This window comes from Bipolaris sorokiniana, assembly GCF_000338995.1.
Source record: "Bipolaris sorokiniana ND90Pr unplaced genomic scaffold COCSAscaffold_1, whole genome shotgun sequence".
Classification (NCBI taxonomy): Eukaryota; Fungi; Ascomycota; class Dothideomycetes; order Pleosporales; family Pleosporaceae; genus Bipolaris; species Bipolaris sorokiniana.
Genome location: NW_006911895.1, coordinates 2648412 through 2664363, shown reverse-complemented (window position 1 = coordinate 2664363; position 15952 = coordinate 2648412). Strand labels below are relative to the sequence as shown.

Genomic DNA, 15952 nt, shown 5'->3' with positions numbered 1-15952 from the left:
TTTGCCGAAACACATGCTCACCGCTGTGACGAAACGCATTTTGGTGCTGACTATTCCAAGGCCCGAGCAATGTCATATTTGTCACATGGACCACAGGACTTGCTGGCATCAGACCAATGCACTGATATTGCGTTCTTATGGGAGCCCGGGGACCTCCTACATATATGTGCAAGTGAAGCGACACACTTCCCACGACCATTTGAAGGCCTCTCTTTTGTTATTTTTTTTTCTTTTACCTTTCCCCTCGTTTTGACAACGCTGTTACATCTGCGTGCAGATAATTCAAGAAATACTTTTTGAGAAAAAGACACTCACACCTATACAAAGGAAAAGAAACATAATACATACACACACCAGACGCCACCATGCCGACCGCAATCGAACATCTCGGCGCAAAGATTTATCTTATTCACACACCACAGCTGCATCGACCGTTCCTGACCACTGTGCCCTTCATTGCTGGCGACTTTGTGTCATGGGGATACCGAGTCGACCAACATGCATCAAACTCTCCGTACATTGCTGAAATACGCGTGCGCGAGAAGAAGCAGCATGCAAACCGCAAGGGACGAGACGTGAGCCAGAGGACCAAACTGATGGAAATATGGGCGCACGAAATCGTCGAAAGAAAAAAGACAGAAAGAGAAGCAAGAAGACAAAATTCAAGACGAGGAGAGGAAGGAGGACAAACAACAGATTCAGAGACAAGAAACCCATGCTTGCACACAGATCCCCGGATGAAGAAAACAGGAGACTTTGTCCAGGACTTCCTCGGCGGCATCGTCGAAGTCGGTGAGTGCAAACCACGTAAAGAATAACCATGGGACGACTGCTGACTGAAGGGAAAAAAAAAGGGAATGAAGATAATCTGGACACCCCACCTTCGAAGAAAACACCAGAGATACTACCAGAGACATCACGAATCCGCGACCATGTGCGCTACCTGTACGCGATCCGCTATATCCCCAACGCACCCTTACCCGACTGGGCGCATCCCACCGTCACTTACGCCGACATGGTGGTGCTGGAGTACCGGCCGCAGAAGAGCGACATGCACGACCACTTTTTGCGCGCGCTGGGCAAAGCGATAGGGAAAGACGAAGGAAGAATGGGTAAGGTGGAAACGTGCATCAAGACGGGAGCAATGCGAGTGTCGCTGTGGATTGATGTTGGGGATGTGATTGGGGAGTGGGCGATGAGCAGGCAGGGAGATGTGGAAGATAGAGATCCCGTGCCCAAGTACGAGAGGGGAGAAGGGCCACCTGCGTATATTTAGAAGGATGGGATCGATGCATCGTCTTTGCATAATACTGATAATGCTTAATTCCATTTTCACATCGACGTAAATGTACATGAGCAGGAGCCAGTGTGTATGTGCTGTTGCTAATTCGATTACTACTGGAAGGAAGAATTGCATCGAGTGACATGTTGGAGCATCGGTGGCTTCTCGTACTCGTGTAATGGGTAGGGCTACGATCGTTCGGGCAAAATGACCGGATTCAATGCGTCGCCGGTCGTATTTTGGTCACGTCCCAGGGAACGCATTGCCAAAGGGGCAAGTCTAGGAGCCAAAAGCGTGTCTAGTTGGTAGGCAGCGCAGGCGTCGTCATCGCGTCAGCCCGTCGATTATTCCAATGTCCGAAGGCCGTCGAGTGGTACTTTAGCCGGAGCAGTCAATCATGTGTATGCTGGGGCTGGCGCACTCGATAGAGTGAGGTTGTATGGCAGTCAGCGGTAGACGAGTGCGGACTTGAAGCACAGTCATCCACACGGCGTTTCAGAGGCGTGGCTATGCATAGGCAATGGCCCCAAAATACGAATAAACACACCCCCTAAATGTCCGCGCCAAGCCATGACTGAGCAGTGGCGCCGCTGCAACGCTTGCTGCTGGCCAATCATGGCGCGAGTTTGACTGGTAGCGCAATGACGGGTGTCAGGGCGGGCGTAAATGGGTGCGGGCCCTAAAACTAAGTGGGGCGGCGCCCTCAGCTCTCGACTATTCCCCGGTTCTTGCTATACCATCTATCCTTCTCCCTCTTCTTCCTTGCCTTTTCCCACACTCACTTTTCTACATATTTCGTCTTGAACCCTAGTCACTCACTTGCCATTTTCCATACTAAACATGCGTTTCACAACTGCTCTTGTTCTTGCGGCTACCGCTGTCACCGGCGCCGTCGCCCAGGACTCCATTGTCTTGGGTTTCAACTCTGGCGCTACTGACGACAAGGGCAAGGCAAAGACTCAGGCCGACTTCGAGAAGGAGTTCAAGACCGCCCAGAACCTCAAGGGTGCGCCTGGAAAGTTTAACACCATCCGTCTCTACTCCAACGTTCAGGCCGGTACCACCGATACCCCTATTGCCGCTTTCCCAGCTGCCATTGCCACAAACTCCAAGCTGCTCCTTGGTGTCTGGGCCTCGGGTACCGACAGCATCGACAATGAGCTCAAGGCCCTGAGCTCCGCCGTCGAGGAGTACGGCACCAAGCTCACCGACCTCATTGTCGGTCTCTCCATCGGTAGCGAGGATCTCTACCGCGTCTCTGAGCCCGGTATCAGGAACAAGTCCGGTGTTGGCAACAGCGCCGAGAAGATTGTCCAGTTCATCAAGGACGCCCGTAAGAAGCTCGAGGGCACCCCCCTGAGCGGCGTCAAGATCACCCACGTCGACACCTGGACCGCCTGGGTCAACGAGTCCAACAAGGCCGTCATTGACGAAATTGACTTCCTTTCCGTTAACGCTTTCCCCTTCTACGAGGTCGAGCACGACAACAACGTCAAGAACGGCGGCAAGCTTCTGGCCAGCGCCATTGAGGCTACTGAAGGTGTTGCAGCTGGCAAGGACGTCTGGGTCACCGAAACCGGTTGGGCATACACCGGTCCTGACTTTGGCGCCGCCGAGTGCACCGTTGACAACCTCGAGTACTACTGGAAGAATGTCGGTTGCGCCCTCTTCAACAAGAGGAACGTCTTCTGGTACACTCTCCGTGACGCCAACCCAGCCAACGAGGTCAAGTTCGCCATCACCGACAACCTGTCCACCACTGCCCGTTTCGACCTCACTTGCGACAAGGATGTGACCCTTCCTTCCGCCTCAGCGGGCAACAGCACTCACACCAACGGTACTTCCTCCACTGGCCACTCTTCCAGCGGCAACTCGACTAGCAGCACTGGAAGCGGCAACGGCACCAGCACCTCTGGCGGAAACAGCAGCAACGGTGGCAGCAGTGGAAGCGGTAGCGGAAGCGGAAGCGGTGCTAACGGCGCCAGCCCATCATCGCCCCCTGAGAGCAACAGCGCCAGCTCCGTCTCCCTTGTCAACGCCATGGCCATGGGTCTCTCCGCCGTCTTCGCCGCCGCCGCTTGGGCTTTGTAAGCGCGGTTAGCACAACGAGAATCGTTTAGATACTAGACTTCCTTTATGTTAGTACCAAAAGTAAACGGTCGCGTTCGTGGCGGGGGAAGTTGGAGTCGTCTGCGAACATTTGTACCTGTTTGAGCGACTGGCTCGCAAGCCTATGTCTTTGTAATATATCCCTAGAAATGGAAGGCCAGTCATTGTTGTCGTCAAATTGAATATTTTTGCGAATATGTACATGTTGAAAGTTGTGCTCGTGGTGATGCGTGGGAGAAGAAGGGGAGATTTTGCTGATGGCGTAGTAGATATAAGCCGCGCCTACCTGCCCCACTTGTCCAAGACGCAAGCAACGTCCGCAGCCGCAACCTTGTGTCTCGTCGTCAGCACTATTGCATCGTGTACTAAGCACTTTGTTGCCTTGTCGTCAGAACTCTTAGGTTCTCTTGTCAGCGTTGCTTACCGTCAAGCCTAGAATATCCAATTAGTATACTTGGACAAAGAGTGTATACGCTTCAATCAGCTCTTCGCATATCAATATTCTCCTTCTCTTCTCTCAAGTAATATTGTAAGCTCTTCCTCTATTTTTTTTGAAAAACTACTGCGCATGCATGTTCTACTTAATGTACGAGAGCAGACTCGCACTAAAAGTATCTACTTCCAGAACAGGAAGTAGATAATACTTAGTACTCGCCTTTTCTGGCTCATATAATCCACTCAGCTATACTAGGTCATGCTCGCGCCTTATTATCAGCTTATATATCATCTCGTCACCTTCGATGACACTATTTACATAGTTGGTGGAGTAATTACTACCTCATTCCCATACACTTTCCAGCTACACCCATCGCACCCGGATATCACCGTACGCCTTTCGTACGAGCCAGCAATTCAGACCCATCGAGGCTGCAATGGTGGGGATTAAAAATAGTCACAGCATGCATCTCATCTGAGATGATACGGGACTAGGCAAGATGAAAACCTTGTTCAACTAGGAGACGGTGAGGCAGAGTGGATGTATGAAGGTTCTGCGCTAAAACTTTGTTTGGAGGATCTGGACTTTGCGGGGTCGGATCTGAACGAAATTGTTGGAAACCTTTTCGGATGTAGGGTGTGTATCTGGTATCTCCTAGTATGAGGATGCGATAGTAGAATGATGATTGTGTGGGTGGTTGTGTAGAGATAACATCGGTAGAGACGAGATACCTGAGAGATATGGTATGTTAAAGGCAAAGTGGAGACATTTCACACGCTTTGCACCCAATTCTTTCTACGAAACTATGCATCTGTTAGCGTAGTTATCATGTCCAAACAGGAGAGTTGGTAGTATGTCACTCGATCAACGGCAAAGCTTCCACTAGCGCTGCTATTCGCGTTCAGAGCTCAACAGGAAGCGATCCTTCTCAACCACGATGATGTATGGATATTTATGGGCAGAAATTCTGGAATAACTCTTTGAAGCTGGTAATTTGCCTACAATATACACTAATCTAATGTACTGTGTTATGGAGAAGGAAGTCTTCATACTCCGAAGGTCTGTGTGCTAGACCACGACACCAACGAGGTTACCAGAACGTATCCGACCCGTCGCATAGAACATGGGACCTTGCACTAAAGTAGGAACCCTCGAGAGAAATATTTTAGTTTGAATAAAGAGCAAGAGGCGCTACTTGTATCAACCCGCAGTCAGCTCAAGCGAACATGGTAAATATACTTTGCGAGTGTATATCTACCCGGCCTATTGTATGCGGTAGAAAGTGTACAAAAGGATTTACTCTGACAATGATTTCTAACATCTTGTCTATCGCAAGGATACTTTACTATCGAGAGTATAGTCACTATGGTTCTCTCACCTCCCCTCCTCATGCTGAGCTACTCACACTGCTTCTAACTTAATCTCCTCGTAGCAGCCCATGAAGACATCAACACCCGGGACCTAAGCAACAGCTTGCTCAACACGTGAGCTGCATCTTTTATTGCTCGGATCTCAACTGTACCTGCAGAGAAAACCGCACGGTACGCGCGCACCCGACCGCAATCACTAATTCGTGCATCTCGAGCCGCACTTTCAGCGTAGGAGACTGCGATTTCAGCCTCATCGGCGACGCCGTCTACACCATCCATATACACGCATTACAAAGACCCGCTTTACACATCAAGACAACCTGATCCAACCAGTCGACAGGGGGAATTGACCACAACTCTGACCTCTTTCGTACAATCATCCCAATCCAGCTTAGAATTTCTATTTTTGGGAGGCTGCCCCGATCCACTTCATCCCGCTCCCTTTACCGAGGGGAAACCCCCCCCCCCCCCCATGATATACCCACCTTCCTTGTTGTTTATCCGTCTCGTACTTGATAGTCTTCTTTTCCTTAGAAAGCGAAAAAAAAAATACATGAATTAAAGTAATAAGTAGGTGAGATTTTAAAGAGTGCAAGAAAGCAAAAGATGAAATAAAATAAAAAAGCCTTAGTTATTACTATGTCAGGATTGTTGTTATCTAGATTAAATACCAGGTAACAACACCCATTCATTCGGTCTCCCCAATTGCGTATCTCCTCCCCCCCACTCCGCACATTACTCATCACACTCAAAATCGTGCCACCTTTGTACGCAGGTCCCCGACGACGCCACGACTTCATGCAACCAATATGTTGGACGAACGGTAGTCAGGCAAAATATATTAAAGATGCGAAGGTCGATTGGGCTTGCTCGGGTTGTCACGTGTCAAGTGGGGACTGAGGGGGGGCGGTGCAGGGCGTAAGTATCGAGATGGGAGGGCCAATCAGGTGGTTGGGTGGGTAGGACGCCTTGAGCCAAAGAGGAAATGGGTGAAGCCGGTTGGGTGGCTCGGGTGGGGGAGTTGTATGGAGGATTGCAGGTGAGAGTATTGGGGGAGGGAAAGACAGGGGGAGGCGAAGGCAGGATTGGGAGCCGAGTTTGGTTGTTTCGAGTTGAAAGGATTCGTGGTGTTGTATGTGTATGTATGTGTTGCCTTTTGAGAGGCGTAGTTCGCTCTTTTCTTGAGGGGGTTTCCCTTTTTTTTTTCTCTCATCTACATTCTTTGCCAATTTCGAAAGTGTTTTTGTGGGTTCGAGACGTTTCGTTGATAACACTCTTTTTTCTTTACGAACTGGATATACATACATTGCTCTCCTTTATATGGTCGCTACACCCCAGATTCAATAGCCATGGCACGACTACTACGAGCAACTACCTCAACGCCACTCTTCATCCTCGGCATGCTCCCTTATACAACCGCCGCACCCCTTATCAAACGCGAAGAGGGATACATCCTTCCAAAGCCCATCATCATCCTACTTATCATCATCGGAGCTGGACTGTTTGTGTGTGTGGGATTTGCGGTACACAGCGCCTTTGGGTTCCGGACAAATGGAAACGGCATGAGAAACATGGGGGCGGAGCAGATGGAATATATGACGGAGGTGCGTGGACGAAACTTGGCGGGCATGATGGCCCAAGGACAGCGGAGTCGGATGGAGGGAGCTGGGCCTGGGGGGTTGAGGAGGGACGAGAGTGTGTACGATTAGGGGTGTGTTGGAACAGGAATGGAAGAAGTGGAGAGCAATCTTTGTGTTGAATTGAGCATTATAAGCTGGGTACATTGGGTTTACGTATATCCTCACAATTTCAGTTCAGATACTGGATTTGATACTAGGACAGATGGCGTTTTTGATGGTATGATTGTTTTTTAGCTAGCTATTGTGGGTGTATACATATCTTTACTGCTTGCGTTTCTATACTGCATATGGCATTGGAACTGGCTACAATGAATCCATGTATCTGTTTGTCTCTTGCACTCATGTACAGAAACTGGTCTTGGGATAGGAATTGTTCATGAGAATTGTTGCAAGAAGAACAGTGGGTGCATAAGTCCTTCTATTGCTTCCACTGGACTCTCGCCCAGCAGGAAAGAATTGCAATTGCCCCTCAACCAGCGGAGTGGCTGTTACAGTAAACACAGTACTTTAGGAGACACTCCCCACGAATAGTCGAAACTAGGTAGTGCTGCAACACCGTAAGCTCTGGAATTCGCCCGTTCGCATGTCCTATAAGAGGCCTTTAGATAGAACGTTAAGTCTGAACAAATAAACAAACTGTTTCCACTGGCGTACTGCATCTGATATTAGAGTATGCCATGTTTGTGAATGGTTAGCCTAGGTGCATTGGGTGCATGTACGTGTCTATCGTTTACGTCAATGTACTACATCTAGTACAGGAACAAGAAATGTTCATTATGGTTTTATTATTACCATTTGACTACACTGAGTAGATTCATTGCTTCTACTGCTCGTATGATGTACTATATCTGCAATCAGAAGAAGCAGTGTTACTAATTAACATAATCCTTGAAGGCTAAAATTACCACAAGCCGACTAAATCGAGTCTATGTAGCTTACTACTACCTGCATTTTATGACGCATGTGCTACACTTGGCAAGAGAATAGGCAGTATTTGCATAAAGTGTTGATTGTAGTGGATCCATGCACAAGTCCCCTAGATGCAATCCTACCGTATATTATCCGACACTAGGACAAGCATGATCTGCGAATAGTACTCCAATCATCCCCAACCTATCTACAACAATAAATCTTGGTATCTTCCTCTCCTTCACACTATCATCATCCTCGTTAAATCCATGCCCATATTTCTTCACCGTTCTACGAACCAACTCGGCTAAACCATACAAAAGTAGTTAGAAAAAGAAAACACACACTTACACACACACAGCTGACCACGTACATGTACACACCGCTGGCCCTACAATCTCTCTCTTTCATCGAGAATAAAATAAAACGCTAGGTCGGCGACGTCAGGACCAAAGGAGAGGGCTTGATTTGCGGCACAGGACTCGTATTAGGCAGAGAGGATGAGAAGATGCACGTACATCCCTGTACATGTAATGCATGTATGCGGGAGAGAGACAGGAAGAGAGACAAGAAAAGGTGGCTGATTAAGTTAGGCCGGAGAAGGGCCAGGCCATGAGGGTAGTTGTGTTAGTGGGATGCCTGACAAGCTCGAATGCCGAGACAGTTCGCTGGCAGTAGCTAAACTAGCTAGGGGCTCGGACGGAGAATTTCGGGATTTGGGGCTGAAGATGCAGCATGTAGGTGTTCCAGAAGGCGAGGGCAAATGGGTCAGTGCGGTTAGATACATATTTGGATATACGGGTTTATGTCACTGACAAGGGCATGGGGTGATTTGGGGGAATGGGTGATTATGGATGTCATGGTACGTAATGTCACAAAAGCCAATGATGTCAAGTCAAAGTTTAATGTGCTGGTCAAACGGTCGATGATAGTTGAGAAGGGGAAAAGGGCAAAGAATTGGAATTGGTCAAGGTAACTGCAGAAACAAAACGAGCAAACAGGCATCATAGTCAGCATAGCAAATGGCAGAGGATCAAGTAGCCTCTGTAGCTGAAGAGGGCCCCTCGTCATCCACGCCCATGGCTCTGAGCTTGGCTTCGACAGCTGCGACCACCTGGGCATCGAACTGACCTGACTTGTTTGGTTTCTTGACACTACATCATGTTAGCAAATGACGATTGTTGTGCTTGAAGAGGCAATATGGGGGTACATACGGAGATCTGGTACACTGATCGCACCGTTCGTGTCCGCAACCTGGACACTGAGGCTGGTGATTTTGGAAGAGGCTGTTGCACTTTTCACACTGCCAGCGAACCCTAGTTCTTGGTTTCCGCCATGTGCGCCTAAACGTCTCGAGTTGCCTATCGACCTCTGTTTCGCTGTCTGCTTCGGCGTCGCCGGGGTATCCGGCGGGCCATTTGGTGAGTTTTGCGGGCTCGCGGGGACACTTTGTGCATCTGGCGTGATGGCAGTTTTGGCAGATGACGGCTTTGGCAGGGACGAAGACGGTGGAGCACTTGTGGCAGGTGCGTCTGATGCGCTGCTTGGTAGGCTGGTAGACGAGTTCGTCTCCAGCGCGGGTGCGGATGGTAAGCATGCGCTTTCTCTTTGGCTGGTCGGGGGCGTCCTTTTCGGCCTGCTTCTCCTCGGGCGTCTTCTTCTTGGGAAAGCGAGGGCACTTCTTGCAGCGCCTGTGCTCGCACTGGACACAGGTCCTGTCGGCGCCATAGAGGGTGCCGCAGCGGTGGCAGGTGCGGTGGACACGCATGCGAATGGGCTTCTCGACACGCTGCAGAGGGGGCATGGGGCCCGGGGCGGCGATCCACTCATGAGACTCGAGAGTGAGGCCATACTTTGCAAAGAGAGCGCTGGCACGCTCCTGCTGCATGGCGTTGCGGTCCAAGGATTTTGAGGCGGGAGCGGGGCTGTCATGTTGTTAGTGGTATTGGTGTTGAAGTCTATTGAGAGACTCACGTGGCGGGGATGGCCTGGGTAGAAGTAGAGGTGGTGATGTCCTTTGCGCTTTTATTGTCGACGGATGGGGTTTCTTGTTGTTGTTGTTGTTGTTGTTGTTGTTGTTGTTGCTGTGGAGGTGGTGATGTGGAGGAAGGTTGCTGCTCCTGCTGTTTTTGCTTTTGCTGTTGCTGTTGCTGTGGTTGTTGTGGTTGTTGTGGTTGTTGTTGGGCTGCAACAGCAGCAGCAGCAGCAGAAGAAGAGGAAGGAGCGTCCGGGGCTGGGGCAGGCGGTTGCGACTTGGAGGAGCGGTCCCTCTTGAAGACGGTGCTCATTCTCTTAACATATTTGCCCAGGCCCGTCTTGGCCTTGTCCTGGGCCGGAGGGTTGGGAGGCGTCGACATGGCTGGCGATGGTGAGTGACAGTGACAGTGACAGTGACAGTGAGAGCGATTTTTGTTGGTGGTGGTGGTGCAGTTGAGCAGCAGAGGGTGGAGGGTGCAAGGCCGAGGTCGTGTCCAAATCCCTAGAGTCTGGCCACTGGGTCAACTGGTCGGGAGGGACACCGAAGGCTTGGTAGGCGAACCCCACTGGTGCCCGCAGCCAATACACACACTACTCGTACAATGGCTGCTACTTTGCTAGCGAGACGGGCGGATGGGTCGGTGGCTTGAGACGGCAGTGTCCAGGTCTGATTCTAATTCTAATTCCAATGCGCCCCGTCGTGTATATGTAGACCCCATGCGTCGCCGCCAGCACAATCAATCGGGCCATGACAAGCTTGGTGGCATGGGCTGTTCATGTTGGCCGTCTCCCGGCGTGCTGGGATCGACCCCGAACTACTCGCAAGCGGCCCGTTGGTGGCCAAGGCACAGCTCCCTGCTCGGCCGACTGCGGCGACGGGCTTTTCCCCATCACCATGTCCATATGTACGCCTACGCCAGGGCAAAACAAGACGCTTGCCCGTGTCCGCGGCTACTTACTACACTGCATCTGCCTGTGGGCATGCATATTTCCATACAGTACTGTAGCATTGCTATATCCTGCCCATGTACATATCCTACACATGCCAATACTGACATATATTGCCCCCGGTGCACCGTCACATCGCTTGCCCGCTTGCCCGCCTGCCCGCTGCACTCAGACCCTCAGCGGCCAGGTCATCCAAGGCCAATAGCTGCCCACTCACTGCTCTACACATACGTAACTAGAGGCGCATACACGTCGATATACCACCGACAGAATGGCCGTCAGCCTGGTGGCTTGGGTACGGCTGCATCGCTCCCCGTGAGCTGGGTCGCGGGCTGCTGCAATGGCAATGTCATGGCCGCTGCTTCCGCCCACCTGGACTCTACGCGCTCGCTCGGGCCTTCTTTTCGCCTCACCCACTACCATTCGATCCCAATACCCCAGCATTCCGCACACGCCAACATCACGACTCCATGCAACACATCGATGTCACTCTCTTCATCTTTCCCTTCGCCTCTACCTACACACAATCACATGTTTCTCTCTCTCTCTCTCTCTTGTATCCAGGCTAACCTAACCCATGCCCAGCCTAATAACCACCTCGACTAGTCCCACTCCTGCGCTGCTTGGCCTCCATCAGCACTAACCACGCAGCCCGCCATAGTCATCACCACAATGAATGTCACTATCGTCCTTTCCGTCATCTCCGTCTCCATGCTTTGCATCCCATGCCTCCATCAGCCTTCGTAGCTTCAAAAAAACCACAATACAAACTTCCATGCCGCCCGCTACAGCATATACCTGCCGAATCAGATCCCTCGCTTAACCCCCCTCGCAACCCGCGCCCGTTTCCCTATGCCCAAAACGTACCACTATTGCGGCATGCTCAATACTCTGCCACCCCCAACCCCTGTTCCCCTTCAAACACGGCCCATATCTCCCCGACCCCATTCACATTTCCTCTTCAGTCCAACCACCTCATCCGTTCATCGCGAACCTTGAGAACAAAAGCATAATAAAACAAATATCAAGGATAAGCCTTGCTTACCAGTACACATCTGCCGAGACGCAGGGTCAGAAATAATAAAAAACGGTATCCCGGTGCAACGGTCCGACTCCCTCGTCTCCAACTTCCCTCATTCTCGCATTTTTATTTTGCCCCAAACACATCCATCATCATCTTTCTCCATAATACATGCTTGCCTCATACATGTTAATGCAAAACTCTACCCCACCCCCACCCCCCCTAGTTGGGCATCCTTTTGTCTTGTTTTTTCTGCTCGAGCCGAATTTCTCAAATCGGGCACCAACCAAACATGGGCAAAGAAAAAAAGGCTAGAACGTGACACTAGCCGTGTGCGCGCATCCCATAGTAGGTAGCGCCCGCGCCTGCGCCTGCGCACACACTTTCTCTCTCCCTCGCTTCGCACTCCCCCCCCCCCCCACTGGCGTTTGACCCAGTTGGAGTCCTCCCCCCTTATGCTTGTATAATACAGGCTTCATATTATAAGATTGCGTCGGCATCTCCAAACGGGATATCAACGCGACCGGGGGACACGTTGATAGATTCTACTGTCGCATCTTTTTGATAGCTAGTTGGGGATTAAGCTCGTGTACAAGTAGAGAGCGGGAGATTGGGATCTACCATTCTCTCGTTTGCCTCTAGATGTTAATACAAAAGAAAGAAGATTTGGCAGTTGACACTCAATATACATGTGCATAGTAAATACGAGATAGACAGGAGAGTCTTTTATGTGTAGACTACGATGCAACGCTAAATAACTACATACCAACTACATGACCCATCGCAGCGCCATACGCCCCTTCCCTAACCAACTAGATAAACAAACAAACAACCAAACAACCATTCTCTCCCTCTCTTCCTTCACAAATGCCTTTTTCTTGCATTCTGGTGCAGCGCTCTTACTTACACCTCCCCCATACTATACTTACAATCTGCTCTCATACTCCTTCAAACTACAACCTACTCTCCCATCCCCTCGCCCCTTCACCTTCCCACCTCTCGGGCCACACCTTACCCAGCGCCTCCCAGATGTGTCCCACAAATTCAATCTTGAGTCCGCGTACAACCTCCTCAGGCAACTCACTAGCATCCTTTCGATTGCCCTCCGGCAGCAGCACTCGCTCCACGCCAGCACCCAAAGCCCCAATCAGCTTCTCTTTGATGCCTCCCACAGGGAGAACCCGGCCGCGCAGCGAAATCTCACCAGTCATGGCCAGCGTCGGCGGTACAGGCTGATTGCTAAAGAGCGAAATAAGACCAATGGTATGCGCAAGTCCGGCAGACGGGCCGTCTTTTGGGATCGCCCCGCTGGGACAATGCACGTGGATGCTGCGGTTCTTCATGATGTCCTCGTCGTGCGTGGTGCTGAGCCCCAGGTCGAACGCGTGCGCCTTGACCCACGTCAGAGCAACTTCTACACTTTCCTTGAGCACATCACCCAGCTTGCCCGTCAGCTGTACGCGTCCTTGACCCGGCATATCTGCAATCTCGATGAACAGGATAGATCCCTGGCCGCCGGTTGAGTAGGCTACCAAGCCTGTGATTACTCCCGGTCGCGCAGACTGCTCGGTAACTTCTTGGGCAAACTTTTCAATTCCCAGCGTTGCCTCGACATCTTCTACCGTCACCACTGGAGAGTAGGCCGCCACCGTGTTCGTGTCTTTGGCCGTCGCATACTCGACTGCCTTGGCTCGGCAGACTGATCCAATCTCGCGCTCCAGATTACGCACTCCAGACTCCCGAGTGTATGATGTGATAATCTTGTCAAGCACCTCAGTCGGAATCTGAACATGCTCGGTCTGCAGTCCATTCGACGTAATCTGCTTTGGTATCAGATGCCTTGAGGCAATGTGTCGTTTCTCAAGTGTTGTGTAGCCCGATAGCTGGATAGTCTCCATGCGGTCCAAAAGCGGAGGCGGAATTGTGTCCAGCGAATTGGCCGTGGCAATGAAGAGAACCTTGGACAGATCAATAGGGATATTCACATAGTGATCCGTGAATGTGTGGTTCTGCTCTGGATCTAGTACCTCGAGCATTGCAGCGCCAGGGTCGCCATTGTGATTTGACATGCCAAGCTTGTCAATCTCATCCAGCAGGAAGACGGGATTTGCCACTCCCACTTTCTTTAGACCGCTGACAATAAGCCCGGGCATGGCTGCAACATAGGTCCGGCGATGGCCTCGGATCTCGGCTTCGTCGCGAACACCACCGAGCGAAATGCGGTGGAACTTGCGCCCGAGTGCAGTCGCAACAGACTTGGCTAGCGATGTCTTTCCTACACCAGGCGGGCCCACCAGAAGCATAATGGGCGACTTGTCAACCATGCGCTTCTTCTCCAGCAGCCGCACTTCGGCCTCGGACGGCTCCTTTGCTACCTTGTGTGTAGCCATCGGTTGCTTGGCCTCAGCCTCGCCGTCCGCATTAGGGGCTTCGGTCAAGGACTGGATCTGATCATCAATGCTCTTGTTCGCCTGTTCTTTGAGCTTGAGCACGGCAAGATACTCGAGCAACCTCTTCTTGATCTTGTCCAGGCCATAGTGGTCATTGTCCAACTGCTTCTTCGCTCGCACCAGTGTGTTGGCATCCAACTGATCAACCGTCATCTTGCTCCATGGAATCTCTGCAAGGTTCTCTAGATAGTTCCGGCACACCTGATACTCCGCCTGCGCTGGATTCATCTTCTGTAATCTTGCCAACTCGCGCTGTGCCACTTTATTGGCCTCTGCTGATAGCTTCGCGTCCTCGAGTCTCTTCTTCAGCTCATCAATCTCATTCGGCTCATCTTCACCCGCCTGCTGTTGTCCCCCCCCAGGAAAACCTGCAGGGAAGCCAGGGGGCATACCTCCCATCTTGGTCCGCCTCTTGAGAGCCTCTTGTTGAAGCTTCCGTAGTGTGTCCATGTCCAATGTGCCGTTGGATGATTGTGTGGTCGCAACTGTCATGCGCGTGTTGCCTTGGATGTTGCTGATCTGCCGTTGCAGAATCTCAATGACCCGGTCAACCCTCTCCTTGACATCCACAGATGCCAGTACGCGCAACGTCTCTTCGTGTGTGGTGTCCACCACGTTGGCCATGAAGTCGGCGAGTAGGCCAGCATCCGACAGGTCCTTTCGTGTGATGAACATTTCCAGTCTCCGTGCGACAATAGGCGAAAGCGTAACTTGTGGTGTGCGTGGTAGTATGGCGGATAGTCGGACTAGGGCGAGTAGCTCGCGTGACAACTGCTTGAGGAGGTTGAACTGGTTCAGGAGGTCTGCACTCGCAATGTCGACTGGAACTTGTTAGCTTGCCACATACACATGGGTAGAGATGGAGAGAGGTAGAACATACTGTATTCCTCAACAGCCACCAACTCTCCCTCAAAGTACGGCCTCTCTTGCACAACATCAACAACCTGGACTCGTTCGAGCCCCTCGACAATCAAGCTCAAATCACCCTGCTTGCGGCCCTGCACCCCACTGACTTTTGCCACACAGGCATACCCAAAGATATCCTTTTTAGTCGCCAGTATGGGATCAGTCTCATAATGCGTCTTGTCGCGCTGATGTCCATCCTCAATCAACAAGTTGCCATCCGGGCCCAGTGTATTCGAATTCAGCGGCACACACGCGACCGTGATGGCGGCATCCGGCTTAGCCGTGGGACTGATACTGTATATCTTTGCGAGAATAGCAGCGACATCGGAACGATTGGTAATGGGTATCTTGAGCGTTGTACCGGGGAGCACGGCGAGAGGCGGCGCAAGCGGGATGAGCGGGAGCACCGTCGTGCTCGTCTTGGACGAGCCCTTGCCCATCATGACTTGCTAAAACAACGACAGAAAGCTGAAACTAGGGATTCGAAGGATATGAAGGGGAGGAGAGGGGGGGAGGGGGGCGGAAGGAAAGTGCGAATCGTATGGGCCAAACCGACAAAAGCGGTCGTTTGGTTCGCGTTGGTGACGTGCGGAGTTGGTACCGCTGGGATCAGTGGCGGGAGGGTGCGGACTCCCCTAAGAACAGATCAAGGAGCAACCCAGCTGAACTTGTGCAGCAATGCAGAAGGCTGGATGGATGGATGGATGGATGGATGCGCGCGAAATGTGTAGTAAACAAGAAACAAAAAAGCAATTCTGTTGACACAAGATATGCCCTTGACAAGACAAGCTTACTCGTCGTCACATGAATGAAGAGGGCGCAATGGTGCTTCCAGAAGATACTCTGTCTCGCTCTCTGTGTTGATCCCGCCGCTCTTCTGCGCATCTCGTCGCGGCATCATCAC

General features: G+C 51.3%; 6 protein-coding genes across 6 annotated transcripts; 4 read left to right on the top strand and 2 right to left on the bottom strand.

Annotated features, from left to right (window-relative positions):
- Positions 1-329: 329 nt before the first annotated feature.
- Positions 330-1285, top strand: COCSADRAFT_186688 (uncharacterized protein). The gene is made up of 2 exons (XM_007696904.1): positions 330-792; positions 855-1285. Exons 1-2 carry the CDS (start codon positions 366-368, stop codon positions 1274-1276), a joined length of 849 nt encoding a protein of 282 aa, XP_007695094.1. The 5' UTR covers positions 330-365; the 3' UTR covers positions 1277-1285.
- A 745-nt stretch (positions 1286-2030) lies between these two features.
- COCSADRAFT_132206 (glycoside hydrolase family 17 protein) lies at positions 2031-6240 on the top strand (the record flags this gene model as incomplete). Its single annotated transcript, XM_007696903.1, has 2 exons — positions 2031-3369; positions 6045-6240. Exons 1-2 carry the CDS (start codon positions 2123-2125, stop codon positions 6238-6240), a joined length of 1443 nt encoding a protein of 480 aa, XP_007695093.1. The 5' UTR covers positions 2031-2122.
- A 357-nt stretch (positions 6241-6597) lies between these two features.
- Positions 6598-6906, top strand: COCSADRAFT_76427 (uncharacterized protein; the record flags this gene model as incomplete). The annotated part of the gene is made up of 1 exon (XM_007696902.1): positions 6598-6906. One exon carries the CDS (start codon positions 6598-6600, stop codon positions 6904-6906), a length of 309 nt encoding a protein of 102 aa, XP_007695092.1.
- Positions 6907-8664: 1758 nt separating this feature from the next.
- On the bottom strand, positions 8665-10380 carry COCSADRAFT_132204 (uncharacterized protein). Its single transcript, XM_007696901.1, has 3 exons — positions 9721-10380; positions 8961-9671; positions 8665-8900 (listed from the first exon to the last, which is right to left on the bottom strand). Exons 1-3 carry the CDS (start codon positions 10101-10103, stop codon positions 8780-8782), a joined length of 1215 nt encoding a protein of 404 aa, XP_007695091.1. The 5' UTR covers positions 10104-10380; the 3' UTR covers positions 8665-8779.
- An 876-nt stretch (positions 10381-11256) lies between these two features.
- Positions 11257-11734, top strand: COCSADRAFT_214950 (uncharacterized protein). The gene has a single exon (XM_007696900.1). The coding sequence runs from the start codon at positions 11397-11399 to the stop codon at positions 11682-11684; it is 288 nt and encodes a 95-aa protein (XP_007695090.1). The 5' UTR covers positions 11257-11396; the 3' UTR covers positions 11685-11734.
- Positions 11735-12390: 656 nt separating this feature from the next.
- Positions 12391-15919, bottom strand: COCSADRAFT_177553 (uncharacterized protein). Its single transcript, XM_007696899.1, has 2 exons — positions 15023-15919; positions 12391-14963 (listed from the first exon to the last, which is right to left on the bottom strand). Exons 1-2 carry the CDS (start codon positions 15489-15491, stop codon positions 12646-12648), a joined length of 2787 nt encoding a protein of 928 aa, XP_007695089.1. The 5' UTR covers positions 15492-15919; the 3' UTR covers positions 12391-12645.
- Between the last annotated feature and the right edge of the window lie 33 nt (positions 15920-15952).

What these genes read in the sequence shown, in the direction of transcription:
- COCSADRAFT_186688 (XM_007696904.1), top strand. Translation starts at nt 366, where the DNA reads ATGCCGACCGCAATCGAACATCTCGGCGCAAAGATTTATCTTATTCAC. An exon ending in CGGCGGCATCGTCGAAGTCG is followed by an intron (nt 793 to 854) that starts GTGAGTGCAAAC and finishes GGAAAAAAAAAG; the next exon opens with GGAATGAAGATAATCTGGAC.
- COCSADRAFT_132204 (XM_007696901.1), bottom strand. Translation starts at nt 10,103, where the DNA reads ATGTCGACGCCTCCCAACCCTCCGGCCCAGGACAAGGCCAAGACGGGC. An exon ending in ACCCAGGCCATCCCCGCCAC is followed by an intron (nt 9,672 to 9,720) that starts GTGAGTCTCTCA and finishes ACAACATGACAG; the next exon opens with CCCCGCTCCCGCCTCAAAAT. An exon ending in GATCAGTGTACCAGATCTCC is followed by an intron (nt 8,901 to 8,960) that starts GTATGTACCCCC and finishes AACATGATGTAG; the next exon opens with TGTCAAGAAACCAAACAAGT.
- COCSADRAFT_214950 (XM_007696900.1), top strand. Translation starts at nt 11,397, where the DNA reads ATGCCTCCATCAGCCTTCGTAGCTTCAAAAAAACCACAATACAAACTT.
- COCSADRAFT_177553 (XM_007696899.1), bottom strand. Translation starts at nt 15,491, where the DNA reads ATGATGGGCAAGGGCTCGTCCAAGACGAGCACGACGGTGCTCCCGCTC. An exon ending in GGTGGCTGTTGAGGAATACA is followed by an intron (nt 14,964 to 15,022) that starts GTATGTTCTACC and finishes AACAAGTTCCAG; the next exon opens with TCGACATTGCGAGTGCAGAC.